This window comes from Epinephelus lanceolatus, chromosome 9 (genome assembly GCF_041903045.1).
Source record: "Epinephelus lanceolatus isolate andai-2023 chromosome 9, ASM4190304v1, whole genome shotgun sequence".
Taxonomy (NCBI): domain Eukaryota; kingdom Metazoa; phylum Chordata; class Actinopteri; order Perciformes; family Serranidae; genus Epinephelus; species Epinephelus lanceolatus.
The window spans coordinates 18,634,032-18,658,487 of record NC_135742.1 but is presented as its reverse complement, the minus strand read 5'-3'; the positions used below and the strand labels follow the sequence as shown (position 1 = coordinate 18,658,487).

Below are 24,456 nucleotides of genomic sequence, written 5' to 3'. Positions count from 1 at the left end.
CAGCATTTTCAGACTTTGCCCGGTTAGTTGAGTCCAGATACAGATTAGTCATTACTGCAAATTATTCTTACACGAGAAAATCAATAGCGCGATGGGACATTTTCGGCAACGCATTACGCCATCTGTGATAAGCGTTTTTTTGCAAACATGAACAACTGCAGATGTCTTTCTCAGTATCCTTGGGCCTGCTACAATACTAGAATGAAAACACACAAGTTGGCAAAGGTTCAAACAATGCAGGTTTTCGAGGCAACCTTTAGTTCACTTGGCAGAGTGAGCGGGCCAGGTAGGCCGAGTCCTTGCAGCGACCTGGATTCAATTCCAACCTGTGGCCCTTTGCTGTGTGTGTTTCTCTGCTCCCTTAACTGTTATTTCTGAGCTGTCCTGTAACAAAGGCAAAAAGCCCAAAACACAGTCTTAAAATAAATAAATAAAACAATGCAGGCTTTCCCTAGACATGACTTTTGCGCTGTGCTCCAAACTGAAACACTCACATTTTGCACATGAACTTCTTGCTAGGGATGCACCGAAATGAAAATTTGTGGCCGAAGCTTGGCCGAATACCGAATACAGTTGTTTAGTTTTTCATTAGTTTTTGCAGATGAACCCCCTCCAGATTAGTGTTGTCAGGGTACCAAAATTGGATCCCACTATACGATACCAATGAAAATATCATGGTTCTGAGTAGTATCACAATACCACAGCGAAAATTAGGCAGATGATGAAAGATAAATCACTTTTCTATAATACATCAATGATATTTCAATGGAATAAATTACTTATTGACTTATTCATACTTCAAAAACAGCATCAATCAGTGATGAACATAGGGGGGATCAAAATAAAATAAATAAATAAAATAAGAATCAACCAGCCACCCTCCTCCCCTGACGGCCCCTTCATAAGTAAAGAACAGTCCCTAAAGTGCGGTGAGGTTTGTGGGCCGTGAACGGCTCGTTTCTCCTCTGACACGTCACGTACGGTCTGTGTTCGGCTGGCTCAGCTGTTCAGGTACTTTTGGGCAGTCATGATGCCAAGAAGAGGATATTATTGGAGCCGACTTCCCGTCGCCGGTAAGCCGATGGCCGCCGTATTTGACAGAAATACATTACTGTCTGTGTCTGTGACCCCCGTTCAACCCACAACCGATGGGATTCGCCTTTCGTTTCTGCTGGTGGTTGAAATCTGTAGGCTGCTCGCACAGTGTGCTGAATGATTTAAGCCTATTTTGCTCGCTCAAAACTATTTTTAGTCGCAAATGCGAGTGCGGTGACAGATGGATTGCCACACTGCCGACATTTTAATCCGCCCGTCACGGCACGCTGTTTGATTGCGTTATCAAAACACGCCGCTATTATTCGGCCTTGCTTTTAACTTATTCCACCGAATACCGAATGTGTGTTTTTTTGCAATATTCGGCCAAATATATTCGGTGTATCCCTACTTCTTGCAGTGGCCAGGTCTTCTGAGGGGAATATATTATCATCTGTATCTTAGTTACTGACCCTGTGTTAACGTAAAATTCAGAGAGAGAACTTTGTTTTTCGCGCATACCTCCACAGTGAACGGAGAATCCAAAAAAGGTGAACATTCTTGATGAAATTATAACAGCAAAACTATATCAAAACATTGTGTAAAAACTCATGCAGTATAATCCAAGTCTCATTTATCCAGTCGTATGCTCATTATTTCCCTAAAAACATGCATTTTAGCTCAAACTGAAATATTTGTAACACTTCTCTTTTAACAGTATCACGCACGGACAAGTAGTGCGCCAGTGCTGTTAATGCAGAGGTGTTTTAAATACTACAGTTTTAGTGTTTGGGAAGAACTATTCATACAGCTGGATAAATAAGGCACTAGTTGTGTGACTTTTCTGAACAGATGTTTTGACATAGTTTTGCTGTTATTATTAAATGCAGACCCCCTTTACTGTAGTTCAAGAGGAATGTTTGCTTTTTTTGGATTCTTCGTTCATTGTAGAGGCATGCAAGAAAAAGAAAGTTTTCTTCATGAATTCAGCACAACATGAGTTGAGTAACTGAGATCCAAATGATTATTTAGAGGGGGAAGTATTTCTTTAAGTGGGTTTCTATAATGTAAAGCAAATACTGATGACTTGTTCAGCCCCTGCCTTTATGCAGCTTCCCCTGTGGAGAACTTTGCTTTCACTTCTGGAGAGAACTACCACACACTGTGAATTCCTAGTACAGCAAATAATGGTGGGGTCATTATGAGGCGGATTCAAGACCACTTTTATATACCACATCCAAGTTTGACCGCAGCTTTTAACCCAGTAAAGAAACTCTCAGGGAAAGGGGCCATCTGCAGCCATCTCAAGCAAAAGAAAGTTTGACTTAATGACGGACTTGAGAGCACAACCACAGCGCTCTCACCTCTCTCTTCTCACTGGCAATTGCAATGCTGCCATCTTTGTTGTACTTAATAGGAGAGCCTCCCTCTTGGATCAGTGTGCCATAGCCAGTGGCTGTGAAGAAGGCTGGGACCCCAGCACCACCAGCCCTGATCCTCTCTGCTAGAGTTCCCTGTAGGGAGAGGGCGTCACATTACAAGATGATTACAACATATAAATGTCCACTGCATGCCTTTGTTGTCTCTCTGGTCGATTAGACCTTGGAATTTAACATAAAATCAAGATTTCTTGATTGAGTGGAAGTGTGTTTTCATATGCTGCATCATTTTTTCCTTGTGGGAAAATGTATGTATAAAGCTTTCCAAGCATTTTCTGACCAACCTGTGGCGTCAGTTCCACTTCCAACTCCCCGGACAGATACTGTCTCTCAAACTCCGCATTCTCCCCGACGTATGAAGAGATCATCCTCTTGATCTGCTTGGTCTTGAGCAGCAGGCCCAGGCCAAAGTTATCCACTCTGCAGAACACATACACATAATATCATGAACCTGATATTGTGTGGCTTTCTACTTGACTTAATATTTACTCAGAAACACATGCTTCACAGAAAAAAGTTTTAAAGACATTCAGCAGCCTTGGTTACACACAGATTCCAAAAGTTTAATAAAGTAGTTCAACATCTGAGTCTATATTGAGTAGATTCCTTCTCTTCACGCATCATTTCCATGCAACTTGTGAAAGCCTCAGCAGTTTTACAAGGAAGAATGGGGGGAAAACTGTAGTGTTAAGATGTGCAAAGCTGATATATCAACTAAAGGATGCTAAAGGTGCCTCCAACACAAACTGTCTAAAAGGTCTTGTGTGTAGGATTTAGTGGCATCTAGTGGTGAGATTGCAGAACTGAAATTTCTCCAGTTTGCCAAGCGTGTAGAACAACAGTGGCCGACGCAAAAATGTGATTAGCTCCATCTACAGCCACTGTTTGGCTTGTTTGTCCTGGACTACTGCAGAACAACATGGCGGACTCCATGATAGAAAACCCGCTACATATGTAGATATAAACGGCTCATTCTTAAGTAACAAAAACACACCAATTCTTCTTTCTGGAGATTAAAAACTAATGAAAACATGCTTATGAATATTATATACAATGTCTGCCAATATATCCCTCTAAAGCAGTGAGTTTTTACAAACTTGACACATTCACAAGTCACTTGCGGCCCATTCAAAATGGATCCACAACCCACTTCTGGATGACGACCCACCAGTTGCAAACCACAGCTCTTAATCCCACACACCATGTTTTAGAGGGTACAAACAGGTATGCAATCAATTATTTTGTGTTTCATATATGTGATTAATTTAGGTAATTTCTAGAGATTTATTCTGACTTTACATTAGAATATTTTTTGTTCATCTGTGCTAAAAAATCCTAATTACATTCACTGTTAATCAATGCATTTCCCTTCACTCCTTTGTCCCTACTCTTTAGCTGGGTAAGTCCTGGCTTTCTGCAGTTTAAAACACAGCTCACATTGCCATAAATCACCAGAGGGGTTATTCAAGGTTGTAACTGGGCCAAACCAAGTGATAAGGATCATTTTTGGGATGTTAAAGATGGGCGCAGCCTATCCGCAGCCATAATGACAGATCATGAGACCAAACACAGCTGTGGGGCCTGGAGCAGCCACTGAGACATCTTTGTTTAGTATCTGGGAAGAGTACACAGAATTATTATTATTTTTCAATCACTACAAGCTGTCATCAGAGGGGTGACTGCTCTTTTAAGAAACTGTTACACTCATGTTGGTCTCAAGTCTGGGTTACACCTGTTCCATGTAAGATGTCACACATTTAGACCATGAAACCTGGACAAACCATCATTATTTAAGAGCAATATAAAACTTATTCTTAAACATAGTACTGTGAGTACTCTTGTCTAACTCTCTGTGACCAAAGAGAGTTATTGTGTTACTAAGGTTATTGAAATCTTCATGAAATTGGCCTGCAGGTATGAGAGGACTGATTTTATGTGGCCGGTCAGTCATTGACCTATAAAGGAATGGTCTTCATAAAACTTTATAAAGGACGTTTTAAACAGGGCATTGTCTTTTGATAATAGATAGAGATGAAGGATAAATACAATCAAACATCGTATCTTATATTCACACCCTGTTTGATTGCAGGCAATACAGCAGTCAAATCAAGTCAAATCAAATGACCAACATAATCAAAATCTTAAAAATGTTTACTCTAAAAACATGTATCCATAAAATAGTCTCCTTTCGTCACTGCTCATACTAATCAGAGGCAAGACTAAGACCTTTGCAAAAAGCAGGCTCTCTGTTCCCAGAGAAGCTGAGAATCAGGAACAATTGCTTTGTCCTAAACTCTGATCCCAGGTCTGCTAACAACATATCTAGGCCATCTGCACTCAGAATACTAAAAACAGATGACTGTGTCAGACACACCACAAGTGTTACAACACATCTGTGTGAAAGGCTTTTGCCAGTTTTGCCTACTTGTTTGTGATCTTGTGTTTGGAACTGGTGTGCATTTGAGGACAGAAACCTTGTTAACATCGAGTGAGTGGACTCTCCTACCAGGGATACACAATATAGAATCAATATGCAACTTTCCAAACTAAATGCTCGCTGATCAGAGCAGCATCCAGCACTGAGCACAATTTGGCCTTTTGTCTGGAGTCTATGCAGTTTGAGTAACTCTACTGAAGCAGCTGATTAAACAGTGAAATAAAGCTGCAGGGGTTGCAGCTCTGTCACAGCTCAATAACCTCCTCTTATGTAGCACTGGATCACTCTCATCTAAGATGACAGTGCATAAAAGGCCCACTGTGCCTCTGTTCTACTGAGTTTCAAAGAGAGAAGAACTTCTTAGGTACTCTGAGGTATTTTTAATAACAGAGACAAAGAGACACAAACCAGTTTAAGATATCATCATCCAAATGAAAGCCACATTTAACCCTCTAAACTACAACATGGGTAAATGACACTGCAACTAGGCAGCTACTCTCAAAACTAAAATTACACTTGCTTCCCTCGCTGCTAACAAAAATAGGTCAATGGTGTATACAATCTCCATTGATGAGGGAATCACTCCCCTTTATTCATACCGGAATGTCCCCAGTGTGCCAAAAATATCAAACACACTCCACTTACTATCATACTATATAATGATGAAAACTCTGTGTGTGTCTCTGTTCCGTTCCACGTTTTTCTCCTCACTGACTTGGTCAATCCATGTGAAATTTGGCACAGTGGTAGAGGGTCATGGGAGGATGCGAATGAAGCAATATTACATCAATTGGCCAAAGGGGGGCACTATAGCAACCGATTGAAATTGCAAACTTTGAATGGGCATATCTCATGCCCTGTATGTCGTAGAGACATGAAACTCTGTGCAGAGATGCCTCTCCTTATGAGGAACAAATTTGCCCCAAGAACCCATAACTTCCGGTTATATAGATTTTCCGCCATTTTGAATTTTTTGAAAAACACTTAAAATCGATCTCTTCCTAGGAAGTTTGACCGATCTGTATGAAATTCGGTGAACATAATCTAGGGACCAATATCTAAAGTTCTCTCTTGGCAAAAGTTGGAAAACTTACTAAAACTGAGCTTCTATAAGGCAATGAATATTGCGGAGGGCATGGCTCATCACATAAAAGGTGTATAACATCTCAAGGGTTTCACCGATCACCACACAACTTTGTAGGCGTATGACCACACATAATCTGAGGGGACCCCTCCATTATTGACCCCATCAAACAAAACGGGGGCGCTAGAGAGCTAATTTCTTATCTAGGCCTAACCACCATATCGATTTTTACTAAACATGGTAGATATGTAGAACAGGACGCCTCAAGGTGACTGGAGAAATTTAACTCTAATTGTCAACTGGGTGGCGCTATAACAACAGAAAAATGCTTAAAAATGGCTGAAATGCGACCGATCGCTTGTTTTTTTTTTCTAATTTTTGGTATGACTAAGTCATGGTATGGTATGCTGTATATAATCACAGAAACTGTCAGTGTGTCATTCTGTCAGTCAGTCATTCTGTCTGTCCCATGTTTTTCTACTCACTGACGTGGTCTATCTATGTGAAACTGCACATAGGCATTGAGGATTGGCATAGGTAGAAGGCGACAAAGCTACCAATGGGTATGGACTAGGTTATAGAGATTCATGAGAGGCAATTAAGGGAAAACTTCATCCATCATAATCTCTTATATTGACATTCATTTTACTTCTGTGCAGTATGACACACCTGCACAAGGATTTAGATTATCAGTCTGTGTTGAGAGAAACTGTGTTCATCTCCAAGTGCTCAGAGCAATCAAGAACGCCCTCTCCGTTATCATGTCTGCATTGTTCCTTATTTCTGAGATAATACGAGTTTCACATAATAAAGTCCCTGAGACTTGAGGAAGATTAACAACCCGTTCTGGCATCCATGAAGAAGCAAGCAGAGGAAGGGGAGTTTCAGCTTAAGGAATCTTCATTCTAAAATTACATGTTACATAACTAGGCTAATTCTTTCCACTTGCAGCCGTCGTCCTTACACAGCAAGGAAATTTAAACTCAGCTGTGCAAGAGTAATATACGCTACACAGGCTGCTTGGTGTTTATGAAACGAGAGTGATCAATAGCAGTCATGTGTAACACATTCTTGCCCGCATCAATTTTCCAGCCACCCTCCCACTTTTTTGTAATGTAGGCCAGATGCTTGCCTGTCTCTGAGCCTCAGTCAAACCAGTTTTCACGAGAAAGAGGAGGGAAGGTATGTACTCCAGGGCACTGCATGATCCACTCATTATAGACATGTCAAGAAGCTGTACTGTGCTGGAACTGGCTCGGAAATTTAATGCTCAGAAGCTACACAAAGGAGACAATATGGCCACTATTTGCAAGTGGTCACAATCTTCCCCAGTGGTAAAACATTTAGGGGAGCAATGGTTGTTCAGAGGGATGCAACGGCTCAAGCAAATATTTTGAGTACCTCTTCCAGGAATCAATATCCACCAAAAATCAAAGTCCAAGAGAAAAGTCTGGTGAAGTGCAACTTCTGTGTAGCCAACAACACACTTCATAGAAGGACATTGTTTTTTCTGGCTAAAACTTTCGGCACAGAGAGATGTATTCAGACAGTCTGTGCAGTCTGAGACTTTTAACCCATTTTGTCTTCTATCCACTGCACAACTACAGTGAGAATCACTATGTCACCACTGTGGTTTTAAACCTTCATTTTGCAGTGTTGTCAGCACAGACGAGCCACTTCCAAAGCTGAGGCTTAAGTTTACTGCAGGTACTGTATACTGTAATTACAGTGGCTGATCCCTACTGTTAGCCTGGGCTAAATAATAACGATAAAAGACAGATTTGTTCCTGTAAGTTGTGTTGTGTTTTGACACTGCAAATAAGTGTTTAGATGATAATAGGTACAGATGCAACAAAGGTTCTCCGAAATTAACCTTAATGAGAATATCAGACCATGTTGTAACTGATTTCAGAGCTGACCACAGTGTGTTTTTAAGCTTGTTTTATTGACAAAAAAAATAACAAAATGCACAAAATTCAAACGGCTCAATAATTAGAGTTTGCACCTGCACACAAAATGGATTTGTAGGTTTAATATTTTTGTAAGCAAGTGCTTTCAATGTATGTGTGGTGTTGAAAATGTATGGTTTCAAACTGCAGTCAGAGGAAGACATTATTTTTGCAGAATGCGCTTCATATTTAAGTCGATAACATCAGGGTTTGCTCACAGTCTCAAATTTCAGTGTTGCTCTGTAAACAGTGCAGATACCGCTATGTGTCGGCTACTGTGTGGCAGGAGCATGCTGAGATTCAATTACAGAAACAGGCTGCGACATGACGACTGACAAGACATGGACTCTTTACTTGTCCATCAGAGAGACGTCGACACCGTGCTCAACACCGTCCGAGGAAATTATAGCGAAGAGCTCAGTTGCCAGTTGTATCGCGCTTTTAAGACGTGAACGTGGTTTCGGAGACCTTTGATTTATTTTTTTACTTTCTATTAAGCAATTTGCTCTTCAGTCTGTCATAGGAATGCAAGTTGGCTTAATCTTATGTCACATAGGTGAAAATAATACCTGCACTGGTGCTGAACTGGTATTAAAAAAAAAATTCTTTGTAGCATTTAACTTTAAATGAATGCTGCCTCCCTCTTTCGTTTTTGCAATTTGTATTCCCTTAAAAATCACATTATTTCCTTTGAAGTAATATCATATTTTTCCTAAAATATTAAGCCACGAAGCCAGTGTCTCGCAGAATTAATTATTATATCTCTGCTGCATATCAAGGTATCCAAAAATGACAGAACACATACTAGAGGTTAATTGAGGTCAGCAGCTGACTGCCAAGTGCCAGGAGGGAAACCTCTAGAAGAATATCTGGAGCCAATCCCACTGAGCGGAAAGACACACATGACACACACACAGTATCACCTGACCACTGAAGGTGTGGCAGTGACTGTAACACACTTCCTCCTCCTGTCTGCATTTCAGATAACTTATCAGAAGCTAACTTCTGGGCATGTCTCCAGGTAAACACTGCAAGTTTAAGGATACAGCAACAAGGTCACCAATACATGTACCTCTCCAATATGAGTTTTAAATTTGTAAGGAGATGAGGCCGCAACAGACACCTTCGTGACTTCAATCAAAGTACACAGGGCAGAGCAATGGGGGCTGTGGGAGATTCTCCCTCGCTGACCTTACGAACCTTTGTCTTCACAAATTATCACTTGCACTGGTGACTTCCTTGTTAATAATAATTAATATTAAAGATTTGCAACCGGAGTCAGATCAAACACATGCAACGAATGCAGTTTTAACACACACCTTCTACTGAAACAGAAATGACACGACACTGCAAACATTTCTAGATTTAAATGTGAATCCAAATGTGCTCACAAGTAAACACACAAACATACTCATCTCTGTCAATACATGCTTTAGAGTTTGCGTACGCACCCCCCCCCCCCCCCCCCCCCCCCCCCCACACACACACACACACACTTACCCTGCATTGTTGCTGACTGCAGTGAGACCCTTAACGCCGCTCTTCAGCAAACTGTTGATAAGATTCTCTGGGATGCCACATAATCCAAAGCCTGTGTTGGAACACGTAAAAAGAAAGTGATGCATAATAAACAAAAACAAATGGAAACAACCAGGGAATCAGTGCAAACATCATGACTAACTGTGCTGATTCAAGCTTGAACTTTAACCTAGTAGATTAGGTAAATCAAGTAGATTAGCATGATGTCTCCAGCTGTTTGAGGCCACACATGAAAGATGGTCAACCTTGTCTCAAGCCTCAGGTAATTCTAGTCATGCGTGTATAGGATATCTTTAATATTACACTGACTGAGGCAGATTTGTGTTTGTCTGTGTTTTCCCTCAGACAGAGGTGTGACACAATGGAAAATCTCTAACAAAGTCACGCCGAACTTGACTATAAATAAGAGCTGTGGAATTTGTGTGTGCTCTGTGTGTGTGCGGGTGGTGATCAACCAGCATGGCACACAGAGATCACTTTGCCATTATGTGACTGTGTGGTTAAAAACTGAGGTCAACACAGTCACTGATGAGCAATGCTTTTATAATCTGAGGGTGAAAGTGTTGTATATCTTACCTCCTACAAGAAGGGTAGCACCATTTGGGATATCTTTCACTGCCTCTGTGGGATCTGAGTAGAACTTTGAGCTTTTCTGGCTGGAGGTGGAAAAGTAACAGCTGGATGCCTGTAGAGAGCGGAGCAGGAGGTGCATAAAACTTTACAAAACCCTTGAATTAAGGAGCTCCAAACAGCAACAGATCACAACTCTCAGTGATTCAGTATAATGCTAAAATTGTAAAACATTGCTAGATGAAACAAAACTAACAGACGCCTGAGGGCAGCTGATGTGTTTGGACAGTATAATAAATGGCTGAGCCGGTTTATTCAGTTGAGAAAGGCAAAGATAAGCAAAACTGCTGAGCAAATCCTGCAACAAAAGGAGCAGAGCTTTAGGGCAGCCCACAGGCAAGGGTCCCAACACCAACATTAGCTGGGGACTCAAATTTGAAGTCCTCTGGGTCAACACTGATCAACCACCTGAGGTGCTAAGATCAATATTTGAAAAATAATTTTGCATTTTACAAGTACTTTCGCCAGACAGTGGCTGCAAGTGCTTAAGGGGGAAACTCCATTTTGATGTTCCTCGCCACCTCCTCCTTCATCATCATTTATCTTTATCTATACATAAAGTGAACATGAAATGAAACATGTACGTTCCATTTTATTATCTGTTCTGTATGAACTACAAGAACAAAAGTATCAGGTCGTGATCACTTTATGAAAAGCCACTTGACACTGTAATCCAGATGGTTTACAACTGGTCAAAAGGTTCAAGTTACCACATCAACGGCAGTAACATTGAGGTTCCGGAGAACAATTATGACAACGATCTTGATTGGGAAGCTAATGTGATTGTCCATTGTTACACACAATATGTCTTTGTCTTCACAAGAACTTTATATATCACTGAATTATTTTATCATTGTCAGCATTGCACTATTGATTCGTGTCATAGAGATCACTGCTCAGATTTTTCGCCCCTTGTGCATGTTGCCACTTCATCAAAACTTAATTAATTCCTATGACAAGAAATGCTAGAGTGGCCATGTGCTCCCATGTTCTCATTAGCTCTAAATCCAGACAGAGACAGCTTTCTGAAACCATACTATTTTTAGACTATCTTGTACAATATCCAGACCATGGGCACTGACATAAAAGCACCATGATGGAAATACTGATATGAGTTTGTGTGTAAATCCATGCTGATAGGGGTGGATTATGCAAGCAGCTATGATGATTTCACCCACAACACACAAGCACACCTTGACATTGGGTGTATTAACTATGCTGCATGTGAAGCTGCTGGTTTAAATCATGTAAATCATGTGTTTTAAGTCCAAATGCAAAATCATATTGTGCATTACTGAAAGTTAGCAGCTGTGTTGACAATATGGAGACTCCCCCGCCTGGTTAAGTGGCTGATTGCCTGCAGCTTGAGGTCATATCATCCAAAGTAAACTTCAATAAAACAAAAACACTATGTGAATATTGATAAATTATACATCTATATTGTATCCACTCCGAAATGTTGGAGGATTAAGGGAATAACATCTTCACAATATTATGACCTTTAAATCTAGCCCAGCCATATGCAACTCTCTCATTCCAGCATATTCCTACAGCTAATTAAAGTTAACGGTTTGATACCAACCTTGGCGAAGGTTAATTTGGTTCTGCAGGGACCTGAGAGGTTTTTGAAGAATATATTCTCCGCTGTGCACAAAGCTCTGAGGGCCGCCATGTTTTTGGAGCTACACACACACACACACACACAGGATATGAGCCGAGGAGCAGCGTGAAAGCCCCAGCCGCTGAACGACAGATGATGCAGACTGAAGTGTAGCAAAGCGTAGCTAAATGCAGTGCTAGCTCACACACACCAAAAAGTCAGCGCCACGATGACATTGGCTGGTTCCTCAATGGGCTGGACTAGCACGAGGGGATACAGAGAGGCTCGGCACGCTCATTTAAATATAACCCTTTCACCGCCGCCATAAAGTACTCTGCGTTCATTACGGTCAAGGTGCTTAAATGTTAACGTTATTTCAAAACTAAATGAGGCAATAAGTTATGTATTACTGGTAATGGTTATGTGGTGCGTGTTGTTTTTATAGCTACTCCAGGCGTGCGCGCGCACGCACACAGACACACTGCTGTCCTGGAAACCGTCATGACATTCTATGAGCACGTGAGTAATCCCTGGCTCACGTGACGCATACTTTTAGTCATGGCCGACGACTACAGGCGACAAGGTTTCGAGTTGGAGAGAAGGATATTTGAGTTAGACATCAAGTGTTCCAGTCTCAGAGCTGAAAAGCAAGGTATCGATAAGACGCTGTTATTTATTTTCTGCCCCGGGGCCACGCTTGGCAACTCCGCGCGCGAGGCTAACGTCCTGGTTCAGTTTATTAGCCAACTAGCAAGCTAGCTAACGGTGTCTAGCTTGCAACTGTAACAACAGCTTCTGCCCGATGAAATGTTGCATGTTTACAAATAATGCTTGCAATGCAGTTAGCTAACAGGCGGCGGAAGTGAAGATTAGCAACGTTATAGTTACATTTACTCACGAAATGACGGTTGTTTTAAACATTTGGGTGTTTGTGTTAAGGGCTAGCGTAAGTTTGCTAACGTTAGCTTAATGTTGTCAACCGTTAAACTGGCCATCATACACGATGCTGCGTAAGAGGTAATTGTCGAAGCAAAGTTGGCATTATTTTGTGTTGAATTGTACCTTTTTATATTACTTATGCATTCAAATCTTGTCAAACCCTTCATATTGTATGGTTGTATACCCTATGTCATCCTATAGTCACATTGCCCTTAACTTTGCACCGCTATAACTTTTACCATTTTAGCATCGGTTGATTTGTAATGCGTAAACATGTCTAAATCTAAAGCGCCATTCATCAGCAAGTTTTATGACGTGTAACGTTGGAGACCATTTTTCTTGACTTCAAATCTGCAGTTGGTAACATGTTAACGTATCGTTCTTCCATAGATGATGACTATTTACAGAATGCGTCCGCCATACTAGACAAGTTGAAAAGCTATTACAGGCAAGGAGGAGAAAGTAGCAACCTTTCCAAGGTGCTTCAGGATTACACACAGGTACTTCATTACATTAAACTTCATTGATTGTATAGAGGTGCAATAATTGAATGTATGCATTAGGGTTAAAAAGCTGATTCTGTTTTCAGTCAACCAGTTGACTCATGAAACATCAGATAACTGTGAAAAATGCCCTTCTCAGTTTCCCTGAGCTCAAGTTGATCTTCAAATCGCATGAGGCATCTGTCCAAGAGTCCAAAACACAAGGCTATCTGATCATGTTTCATTATATAACAGGGAGAAACATCCTCAAACTTGAAAGGGCAGATCCTGCAAATGCTGCATGATAAATGACATTGACAGTAAATCAACCAAAAGTGCTGGATATTTTTTCTTTCTTTGTTTTTTTTTTTTTTTTTTTTTCACAAAACAGGACCCTCAGTTTTGCTTTTCAGTTCAAAACCGTGTGAGCACATTTACCAATAGAGATTATGTTTACCTTTTGAAAACTGACACCATGGCTTTAAGAAAGAAGGAGTGAAAATGTATGCCCAAGCTGCAAAACAAGTTACCTAACTTGGTACCAAGCCTTAAGAATTGCTTAGATTGACGAAATTAAAACCAATGGCATATGGGGAGTCAGCGGGAAGTTGTAGACAGTATCTGGTGTTGGTTTTGATGTTGTGCAGTGGTCTAAACCGCAACCAAAAAGACTCAATAAGGTTTCAGTATCAAGTTGTCAGTAATCAAGCGACCTCTTGCTACTGAACACTCAAAGAAAGTAGAGAAGTCAATGACACTTGGATCTCAAGTTTGCTTTTGAGAAGGGGTTTAATGACAGTTTTAAAGAAGAGACTACAACTGTGGCTACCATGTCCTGGCAGGTATATTGTCAGTTTTACTTCTGATTTGATCTACCATATTAGTAAATAATTCAGTTAAGTAATAAGGGGGGGCAATTGTTTCTGATGATTTAAACAGATTGTTGTATTTTTTAAATGTTGCATAGTTTTCTTGCAGGTTGCATTCAATGTTTGGTGTGGGTATATATTTGTTTTTCATCATTTAGGTAATCCTAGACATCACATTTTATGAAGAGAATAAACTGGTGGACCAGGAGTTCCCTGAGGACTGTTCACCTTTTAAAATCCAGCAGCTGCTGCAAGACCTGACTGAGCCAGAAGTTTTGGTGGGGAGGCTAGCACCAGCACAAGAAGTGTGTATATCTGTTCATTAAGATAATTTTGTGTGCATGGTCTGTGTTTTTATTTTCTTGCTGATTATCAAGTATTCTCAGTGAGAGGTCTGTTCCACTTTTATGTTGTCGATGTTGTTTATAGTTTTGTAAAAAACCCTTGCTCACATTTACTTCCGTGTCATTGTCTAACAGCACAATTCATGTCCTTTGATCTAAATTAGGTGCAGTCTGTGTTGGGCCTAGAGCTGCTAGAATGCCTCTATTGGAGACGCGGAGCCCTGCTGTACATGTACTGCCACACCCTTCATCAACGAAAACAGTGGATTAAGAAAAACAAGGACACATTCCTAAAGGTACCACTCTGTGAAAATATCTAAGTGGATTCAGTAAATTGCATTTGTGAACAGAAATTTGGGCTTGTCTGATTTTACTTGTGCTTTTGTTTTGTGTAGTATTGAAGATTTTTTATTGGTGTATGCTAAGATTAGGTCCACTGCTCATCTGACTGATGATATTTTAATCCAGTGTATTCAGGAAGGGGTGCGCTACCTAATGCGGATGCTGCAGGTGAGAAACTCTGTGAAGCTCAACGATGGGGTGGTGCTTCATGACACTGCTACAGCAAGCTTCCTATCTGAAGGTAAGTATGTCATCAATTAACTTTTGCTGCCTCTGTCTGCCTGTAGAAAATTGATTGTGCTCATTACCTGCTTATATTTTTGGCCAGGCATCTTCTCAGACACACACCTGCTGACAATGATGTACATCGGGGAAATGTGCTTCTGGGCAGTCAAGTACGAGGACTGCAGCGCTGACACTATGGATCGCAAAGAAGATCGCCTCCAGTTTCGGGACATTGGCACACAGATCCTCAACAAATACGTGCTTGCCTGCGAGGGCCCTCTGCAGGGCCAGGGCTGGAACACAGAGAATGCCAAGGAAATCCTTAGTATTTTACAGTGAACCAAGCTGCACCTGTGTTGAAGTTGCCCTCAGGCACAGATCTAAGTTCAGTATTCAAATGTGTGTCAGACCCCAAATAAAAATGGATCCCATCTGCTGGGGTGTAATGTTGTGGAAGGTTAAGGGGAAGGCACGGGGGAGAAAGTGTAAGTGGAGAAGAGAGTCTTTGGATCAGTGTCTACAGGCAACCTCATCCCATGCCAAACGGCCCAGGCCAAAGCAGGTGAAGGAGAGGTCAGAAAGGATGAGATAGGTGGTGTAAAACTGGCAGGGGTTGCAGAGGAGCCTGTTGAATAATTTTTTGCCCTGTCCTGCTGAAAAAGCAGTTATCATCCCGATTCCAGACTGTTGACTGGGGCACTTATTTTGCTCTGAGAATGTGTTATAATAACATTAATATGAATATAAAAAAGGTTATTAATAAAATTGACCTTTTTTTCCCTCCCTTTCATTTTTTAAAGATTGTTACAAGTTTGAAGATAATCCAGCTGGAAACGAGACATTGCACAGTAACATTTTATTTATTGTTTTGTTGCCATTTTGTTATGCTTTTAATATATTATAATTGCATATACATTATATATGTATGTGTGTATGAAACCATGCACACTAAAGGCAAAGAAAGGTGTTAAAGAACTGTTTGACAATGATGTACTCATGACTATTTTCAAGTATGTTCAGATTTGTTCATACCAGCTTTGTAATGCGCCACTTGTATTCCCATCAATTGCAAGTTCCATTTTTTTCTGCCACTTGAGTAATGTTGATAGTATAACTATTAATAGAGAATCTGTGTTGTTTGGACAAAAATCATTTTCTGTTTTTTATGTCCTCGTTGACAATAAACACGCGCGTTGTTTTAAGAAAATACGCTTATTTTGCATTGCAACTCAAATTTCTAGCTCCAGAAGTAGTCACACGTCTTAGAACTACAATACCCATGATGCCGCGCTGCGCCCAGCAACGAGGAAGTATGAAAGGTGAAACGTCAAATCTGTTGCCATGTCTCTCGGGGTCCATATTACTGTTTAAATAGCTGTCCGCATATTAGCACCCACATAAGAAGTCATGGCAGGAACAATGCAGCAGGTTAATGAGTCAGTGGTGATACGGAGCCTCAGAAGGTTCAGAGACAGATACTTCCCGAATACTGGTAAAGTTAAAGACGATTTGACGCCTGTTGAAGACACTGGTGGAGAGAGACAGCCGGGATTTCTGGATATATTACCAGTGAGTTAAATCATTTATGTGAATGGTTTACATTTGTTAAACTTTCTTAAAGTATAAAAGTCGTTTTTTAAATGTCAGTATATTCATGTCATAAACCGAGTTTGGGTAACGTCAGGTTGAAATTCAGCACTTGTGTAATGCACAAGTTCGACCAAGTTGCCGTACAAATACCAAAAAGTTGGCACTAAGATAAAAATGGACGTGTCACATTACACAGGGTGAAACACGGGTTATGTGTCCCCAATAGCAACTGATTATGTGAAGGAAAAAATCCATTTTGTACAAGCAGTGTACTCAAAAACAGAGTTCGCCGTTTGTACTGTCATGTGCCTACTGGGTAAGTCATGGTACTTCCTGTTTCTACCCCACTACTTCCCACTATACACCCACTGCCCACTTTATTAGGTACACCTGTCCAACAGCTCCTTAACACAGACAGCATCTCAATGTATTCAAGCATGTGGACATGGTAAAGATGAAGTTGCTGAAGTTCAAACAGAATGGGAAAGAGAGGTGACTTTGAACGTGGCATGGTTGTTGGTGCCAGATGGGCTGGTCTGTCAGAAACTGCTGATCTACTGGGATTTTCACATACAACCATCTCTAGGGTTTACAGAGGATGGTCCCAAAATGTCTTGTTGATGCCAGAGGTCAGAGGAGAATAGCCAGACTGGTTCAAGATGATAGGAAGGCAACAGTAACTCAAATAACCACTGGTTAAAACCAAGGTCTGCAGAAGACCATCTCTGAACCAACAACACGTCCAACCTTGAAGCAGATGGGCTACAGCAGCAGAAGACCACACCAGGTGCCACTCCTGTCAGCTAACAACAGGAAACTGAGGCTACAGTTCACACAGACTCACCAAAACTGGACAATAGAAGATTGGAAAAACGTTGCCTGGTCTGATGAGTCTGGATTCCTGCTGCGACATTCAGATGGTAGGGTCAGAATTTGGTGTAAACAACATGAAAGCATGGATCCATCCTGCCTTGTATCAACAGTTCAGGCTGGTGGTGGTGGTGTAATGGTGTGGGGGGATATTTTCTTGGCACACTTTGGGCCCCTTAGTACCAACTGAGCATGGTTTAAACACCACAGCCTACCTGAGTATTGCTGCTTACGTGTCCATCCCTTTATGACCACAGCGTACCCATCTTCTGATGGCTACTTCCAGCAGGATAACGCACCATGTCACAAAGCTCAGATCATCTCAAACTTGTTTCTTGAACATGACAATGAGTTCACTGTACACCAATGGCCTCCACAGTCACCAGATCTCAATCCAATAGAGCACCTTTGGGATGTGGTGGAACGGGAGAGTCGCATCATGGGTGTGCAGCCAACAAATCAGCAGCAACTGTGTGATGCTATCATGTGAATATGGACTAAAATCTCTGAGGAATGTTTCCAGCACCTTGTTGAATCTGTGCCACAAAGAATTAAGGCAGTTCTCAAGGTAAAAGGGGTCCAACCCGGTACTAGCAAGATGTACCTAATAAAGTGGCTAGTGAGTGTATTTGGCAGACACCACACACAAAAATTCTGATATTACACAATCCAGTGTAAATCTGACTCAGTAATTCTTTGGTGCTCATGGTTTCAGTAAAATGAACTGAACGATTGAATCGTAGAGAATCTTACCAAGCTAACACAATATGTTGCATGTCCATATTGACAAAAGTTGAAACATTTATATTTGTATGCACAATATAACCAGCTAAACTAACGTTAGCTCCAGTGGGTAGCCAACAACTTGGTTTTTATAAAAATAACTACATGGCAACCAGACCAGACATCTAATTGAGACAGGCATTTATTTGTCAAAATGCGTAGCCACACCGGGCTAGTGAAAGGGACTGGGTGTTTAATTGGGCTTTTATTTGAAGTTGTACAGTATAACAAAAATAGACTAGACTAGACTAAAACACAGACACAGAAAAACAAGACAATAATGAAGATATATGCTTTTTCATGATTTCATTTGGTAAGTAACCGCCAATTATGGGCGATATTTTGCTCTGATTACCTGATGATGCTCTATTATTGTAATATCAGACCAAGCATTTACATCATACTATATATTCACGTGTGTGGGAAAGAATATTTTTTACCACGCATAAAGTTCATTACAGTGTATGAATACAGCTAGAACAGTCTGGTAAATTCAGGAAAATACATTTCTTTATTGTATTACAGCCTTTAAAACCAGAAAAAGACAACTCTTACAATATTACGATATCCATAATATTATAATATTATATTTCCCAGGCATGGCTTATTATTAATAATAAATTTGCTGGTGTTAGTGATTGTCTGTCATCTCCATCTCTTACCTAGTTCTTGACACTCTTCTGTTTTGTTGAAATCATCATCATAAATCTTATCTTCCCTCCTTAAGGTGGACGTACAGTTCCTGATCATGACCTTTTTGTCTCCTGCTGATATCTGCTGCCTGGGAGCCACCAGTCGCTACTGGAGGGCCATGGTCAGAGACCCGTTACTGTGGAAGTACTTCCTGCTCAGGGACATGCCATACTGGCCCTCCATTGATCACGTCAGCATGCCCCAACTGGAGCTGTTGGATGCACCATTAATCAATGAAGATGAAAGCCTGGATGATAGAGAAGAAGGGGACGACAAAGGGGTGGAATCGAAATGCGACTACATGTCAGAGTAGGTATCTTTCACTGTCATCCTCTATCAATGTAACAGTTTGTCATACAGAAACAATTTTTTTTTTTTAACCACTGATTTTGTCTTGACAGATACCTGAAAGGCTGCCCGTCCTGCAGACAGCAGTGGCTTCCTTCACGGCCAGCATATGAGGTCGTGACCTCGTTTCTTCAGTCTCTTGTGCTCTCATCTGAACCACGGTATGCCATGTTCGGCCCTGGCATGGAGCAGTTGGATGTGTCTTTAGTCACAAGGCTCATGCATGCCCCAGATGTGCTTCCTGTGTCGGGCACTCCTCACAGACAGATAAATGGTGAGATAACATTGATGTTTAATGCTGATGATGAAGGATTAGCTTTCTTATGAGACGCTTTCTCCTCAACCAAGGGAAACGCTCTTGAAAAAAATCGTTACTTGTAGGTCTTTCTTTTGTCCACTAGGTGGCAACATTGGCCCACAATTTAGTCTCACCAGTTACTATCCCCTAAACCGCCCCAAGAACCCCACCAACATCAGTCTTTTTTTTTCCAGGTATCGGCTCAGGGATCAGTTACATGTTCAACAACCAACACAAATTTAATATTCTCACTCTGTATTCGACCAATAGGTAAGGTCTTTGTATTTTAAATGACCGTATGAGTTGCAATTATTATCTTTTTCTGTATTTTTCTGCAGCTTTGTGTGTTTGTGTGTGCAGGGCAGAGAGGGAAAGAGCCAGGGCGCAGCAGCAGAGCATCAGTAATAAACTTTTTACCACTGAAGGAACAGATGAGTCAGGCTGTCCAATCTACAGCCCTGCTCCTCAGGTCCAGCAGGTGTGCCAGGTGGTGGATGGTTTCATCTATGTAGCCAATGCAGAGCCTGGAAGAGGTGAGATAAGAGGATATTTTACTCTGCTTGCAGCTTCTCCTCCTTTATTAGCAAGCATTTTGTCATGCTCATTGGTTTAATATATCAAATGCATGAAAAACCATGTCTTCAATAGGTGAAGGGGAGTCTGAGGTGGCTCAGATTCGGGCTGTGCTGAGCTCTGCGGGCGGTTTGGCATCCAGGCCTCTGCTGGTGCTCTCCTGTGTCTCCAGAGAAGATCCAGAAGAGGTCACGGCAACCAGCCTGCAAACTGTTAGCAGCAGAATTAGAGCCAGGTGTCGAACTCCCTGTGTCTACATGGCAAAGAGACTTGGCCTACCCCAGCTGGCTAACCCCTGGATGGTAATTGTCTGACATTTAATCAACTGAAAGGCTTCCTCTGCATTTATATCCACCTGGTGTCCGTTTGAGATCATTTCCAGCCTGTGTTTGTGTTTCCCTCTCTTTCATTCAGGTGCAGGATACAGTAGCAGAATCTCTGTCAGGTCTTCTGGATGGCATTTCTTGGTTGCTGAAATGTTCTGGAGTCAAACTCCACGGCAGCTAGTTATCTAACTTCTGCCGCTGCTGCCAGATGAATGAAGACCGCAGACCTCACTGCTGCGTCATCCTGACACCAAGACACACTACGGTATTTCCTGCGTAATGTATACCACATGTGTGCAATGTCTCACGGTTGGAGCATCGCCTGTGGGATTTAATGACTTGGATCAGCTGCAGCATTGATGGGTTTCTCGCAGCAGTTGTGAATGAAGGAACACGCAGATAAACAGACTTGGGTGCAGATGTAGAAAAACAAAATGAGAAGAGTGGTAAAAGCCACACATGAAAACAATCAGTGACTCAATTTATTGCCAACTTACTGATCTTAAATGCTTTTTATATGTAATGAGTATATGCTGCTTTGATTTATATGCCATATGATGACACATGTTTACAAGTGGTGAGCTGCTAACTAATCAGGTGTCCCGCTGTGTGGTTTAAAATGGGATGGAGACATGTTTAAATGTTTTATTAAGGGCTCAACCTCTGCAAAAGTCAGCTTATATAACTTTCAGATAAAAAAACAACAGCCTCCTGATCAGAACTTTACACTGCAAAGATGTGACTAAACCAGCAACACTATAATACAAGCAAATGAATGTATTGTTTTACTTTTATGCTCTGGCAGTTAAGAAATGCTGCCTTTTCAGAAGTGCTGGACGGTCCTCCGATTTCAAACGCTGACATCTTTTATTCGCTGTACAATGACTTTGTTCTACAAATGGTTTCAGAGCGACAGGTTTTTCTTGTGTTGGATGAGTCACACTCTCAGGCTCAAACAACACTGACGACTCACTACTAAATGTCTGTTAAATTACCAGCAAATCACTGTTAAGTAATCACGTAAAAACGACTCTGTGTATGTGTGAGTCACGATTTCTGTCTTCACCTTTTCCTCCTTTCTTCTTCTTCTTTGCATCGCACGCGCATACGCACAAGTTTAAAACCTTGCGGGCAGCGGATGGTATTTCCTTTACCTTCCGTTCCTTTCCTCTGAGGTCGATCCTGGCATGAAAAGCTGAATCCACATCTGTATGACATGACGGCAAGCGTGGAAGAACAGCCTGCTTCGACAACCAGGGAGCGCTGCCAGTAGCTGTGTGAGTCAGTGCTTGGCTGCAGAGAGCTCTGCCTTTGATTTTTTTTTTATTTTATTTGATTTTATATATAACCTTTATTTAACTAGGAAGTTGCATTTAGGTTAAAACCTCTTTAACAAGGGAGACCTAACTCAGACAGGGTCAAACATGCAGCAGGACAAGAACATTGAATCACAGTAGCAACAGTAGGTACAGCAAAAAATGCGTTACATAATACGGTGCATTTGAAACGTAGCAACATTTAATCACGTGTTTGATGGTTAACAGCAGCACCTGCATCTAGCAGTGATCACCTTTACACTGTAAAGAAGCTGAATAGGAAATCCTGGCACATAAGAATATATTTAATCCACAGCAACCTTCTGGAAGCCAAATACATAGACACAGTTTTCAAATCATCCCAGCAGGAGTACAGACTTTTGTAAAGCTGCCTACTGTAGATAATTCAGGACCTAACCTGACCTGTCTGTCAGGCAGGCATGAAAAATCCAAAATACCTTCTGCAATATAATAATGGAGGTACAAACCCACACGCCAACACTCCTGGTTAGTCGTGGTTTCATTTCTGCGTTTGCTTGTGATGATTTTCTAAAACAGAATTCCAGTGCAATTACAGCACTTAAATGATCCCATATCTCCCTTTAATGTGTTTAAGTTGTGTTTGTCCACAGAAAATGACCACCTGTTTCATATTCAGTGTCCCCGGCAGCAGTGTTCACATGCTACTAATGGCAGGATGTGGGGCCTGACAAGATAATGTGCCTCGCTGCTGCTCTTTTGTTCTGCTCCCCTAGGTAACCTCAAGTCTTTGGTAAAAGTATGTTCCACTCCCCCCACCCCCACCCCCCACAGCAGTCCTTCCATCAAAAGGCTCTTTTGTCTCAACAATCATTTTCATAGACATACAGATTTAGAATAGGACCATGATTGGTGCAATTAAGGTGCATTAAGCTGAGCTGAATACTGGTGAAGCGGAGATTGATTCTTTTTTTTTTCCCCATTGAAATTTACAGGGAAATGATGGAGGAGCTGGCTGCTGTGTGTGTGTGTGTGTGTGTGTGTGTGTGTGTGTGTGTGTGTTTGAGAGAGAGAGAGAATCTGACTTTTATCTCTGCTCATCTCTGCTCTCTGTAAACAGGATGTCTATCTCTTCGGTCATCAGTCCACAGTTATTTACCTATACTGTAAGTTTGTGTGTATATGTGCATGCATGCTCATGTTCACACGGTTGACCATATTAGAAAAAAATAGCATGTAAACCATGGGAACCTGTTTTTAGGGCAGGTATGCAGGGAATACTGCTTAATCCTTTGTTATTACTCTATGATCCTGCCGGAGCCAAAAAGATTTGCTGAACAAGGATTGCTGCCTCTGTCAGCGTGTATGAATATGTACGATGTTTGAATGAATGAATGAAATGAATGAAGATGAGCTGCTTTAATGTGAATGCAGACTAAAGAAGCCAGGGTGTGTTAGATCCACTGCTGGAACTTGCTTGGATAGGATATTTTCAAGGTCTGTTTATTTAGAGAGCAGACTGTGGACCATTAGTGCACGTCCCTACATAATGGTGGCTGGGGTTCGGTGGGGGAGGTTCCCTGGTAGTGTTTTGGAAGGGTGAATGAATACCAGACCTCCAGCTGCCTCTTGTCTTCCACAATCAAAGGGGGCCTCTGGGATATGATGTCACGAGGAAGAAACCCCTGTTTACTGACCCAAGACGGTTTACAGAAGTCTGCAACAGCTAAAGCATAGCATGCATGTAACATGTGTCAGGAGACACCAGTGTATTGTAAATAATGTGTGTATTAAAGAGAAAAAAAAGTCAAGGACAGATGAAAAGGCTCTTTGTCTGTGCTTTACAACAGCTGTGACTGGTGTGATGCCAAGTGTTTGAGAGGTGTGCCTGTTTGTGTCAAACAGAGTTTAATGCAGTTCAGTTTATGGTGGTTTTTATACAGCCTGAAGCAATATGAAAAAATAATCAGCAAAGTTGCACACAGTCTGTTTACTTATGTAATCTGAAGGATGTTATGGCAGAGGTATTTCCTATATATTCCCAGCAGGTTCCCCTGCTCAATGAAGTTTAAGTTTTCTTGCTGGTGGATACGTATAGTATCTCATTTTATGCCAGCAATGACCTTATTTAAGTCACCTTACATGCAGCTTTTTAGCATTTGCAGAACAAGTCAAATATTGAATTTGGATAGTATAATTGCAAAATAAGTGGTTATTTTTGCACAAATTTGCACAGAAATTAAAGCTAAATATGCTCTCTGTTGAGTACATATTATTGCAAACATTATTTCAGTGCACCTAGATAAATAAGTGTTGTGGACACACCAAAAGCAACTATTACCTCTGCTTATAATATTAAGTTGAAACTGTATTCTGAGCCTGTGGTGACACTGTGGTGTAGACTTATAATAATCAAGCACCATTAATGCAAATATTTTGCAGAAGAAGAGTCAATACAACACTATGAGTAAATATATATACGAGGTTAAGTGCAAAGTAACTGCTATAAATCTATAGATGTGCTACCCCGTCAATAATTAAGCCAGCTCTGTCTCACTGTCTCCCTCAGACTTCTGCTTTTTACATCATCCTCTCCATCTTCCGCCGTCCCTCTTCTTCACCTTTGTCGCATCCCACTCCTTTCACTCTCTCCTCCTTTCATTAGAGTTAAGTCCCTGATTTGTATTCTACGATAACAGCCAAGATTAAAGTAGGCATTGGAAAAAAAAAACATCATTTGCATGATGCATTCAGTGATTAGGCTAAGCG

The 24,456-nt window shown here is 41.2% G+C and overlaps 3 protein-coding genes across 3 annotated transcripts in view; 2 read left to right on the top strand and 1 right to left on the bottom strand.

The window, feature by feature from the left end:
• oxct1a (3-oxoacid CoA transferase 1a) overlaps positions 1 to 11,959 on the bottom strand; it is a 62,021-nt gene extending 50,062 nt beyond the window's left edge. Inside the window, exons 1-5 of the mRNA XM_033619347.2 lie at positions 11,693 to 11,959; positions 10,057 to 10,165; positions 9,442 to 9,532; positions 2,756 to 2,891; positions 2,397 to 2,546 (exon numbers count right to left, since the gene is read on the bottom strand). Coding sequence (XP_033475238.1) covers positions 2,397 to 2,546; positions 2,756 to 2,891; positions 9,442 to 9,532; positions 10,057 to 10,165; positions 11,693 to 11,782 — 576 coding nt within the window. The 5' untranslated portion in view covers positions 11,783 to 11,959. The remainder of the gene's footprint in view (positions 1 to 2,396; positions 2,547 to 2,755; positions 2,892 to 9,441; positions 9,533 to 10,056; positions 10,166 to 11,692) is intronic.
• Positions 11,960 to 12,210: 251 nt separating this feature from the next.
• rimoc1 (rab7a interacting mon1-ccz1 complex subunit 1) lies at positions 12,211 to 16,118 on the top strand. Its single transcript, XM_033619348.2, has 6 exons — positions 12,211 to 12,362; positions 13,040 to 13,149; positions 14,159 to 14,305; positions 14,509 to 14,640; positions 14,813 to 14,927; positions 15,015 to 16,118. The coding sequence occupies exons 1-6, from the start codon at positions 12,269 to 12,271 to the stop codon at positions 15,248 to 15,250; spliced, it is 834 nt and encodes a 277-aa protein (XP_033475239.1). The 5' UTR covers positions 12,211 to 12,268; the 3' UTR covers positions 15,251 to 16,118.
• A 102-nt stretch (positions 16,119 to 16,220) lies between these two features.
• fbxo4 (F-box protein 4) lies at positions 16,221 to 23,511 on the top strand. The gene is made up of 7 exons (XM_033618668.2): positions 16,221 to 16,480; positions 18,882 to 19,156; positions 19,249 to 19,469; positions 19,688 to 19,763; positions 19,854 to 20,026; positions 20,142 to 20,368; positions 20,481 to 23,511. Exons 1-7 carry the CDS (start codon positions 16,319 to 16,321, stop codon positions 20,571 to 20,573), a joined length of 1,227 nt encoding a protein of 408 aa, XP_033474559.2. The 5' UTR covers positions 16,221 to 16,318; the 3' UTR covers positions 20,574 to 23,511.
• Positions 23,512 to 24,456: the final 945 nt, after the last annotated feature.

Coding starts and splice junctions, on each gene's coding strand:
- fbxo4 (XM_033618668.2), top strand. CDS start 16,319: ATGGCAGGAACAATGCAGCAGGTTAATGAGTCAGTGGTGATACGGAGC. Junction 19,470..19,687: donor TCCTCACAGACAGATAAATG/GTGAGATAACAT, acceptor TTTTTTTTCCAG/GTATCGGCTCAGGGATCAGT. Junction 20,027..20,141: donor CAATGCAGAGCCTGGAAGAG/GTGAGATAAGAG, acceptor TGTCTTCAATAG/GTGAAGGGGAGTCTGAGGTG.
- rimoc1 (XM_033619348.2), top strand. CDS start 12,269: ATGGCCGACGACTACAGGCGACAAGGTTTCGAGTTGGAGAGAAGGATA. Junction 13,150..14,158: donor TGCTTCAGGATTACACACAG/GTACTTCATTAC, acceptor TTCATCATTTAG/GTAATCCTAGACATCACATT. Junction 14,928..15,014: donor AGCAAGCTTCCTATCTGAAG/GTAAGTATGTCA, acceptor ATTTTTGGCCAG/GCATCTTCTCAGACACACAC.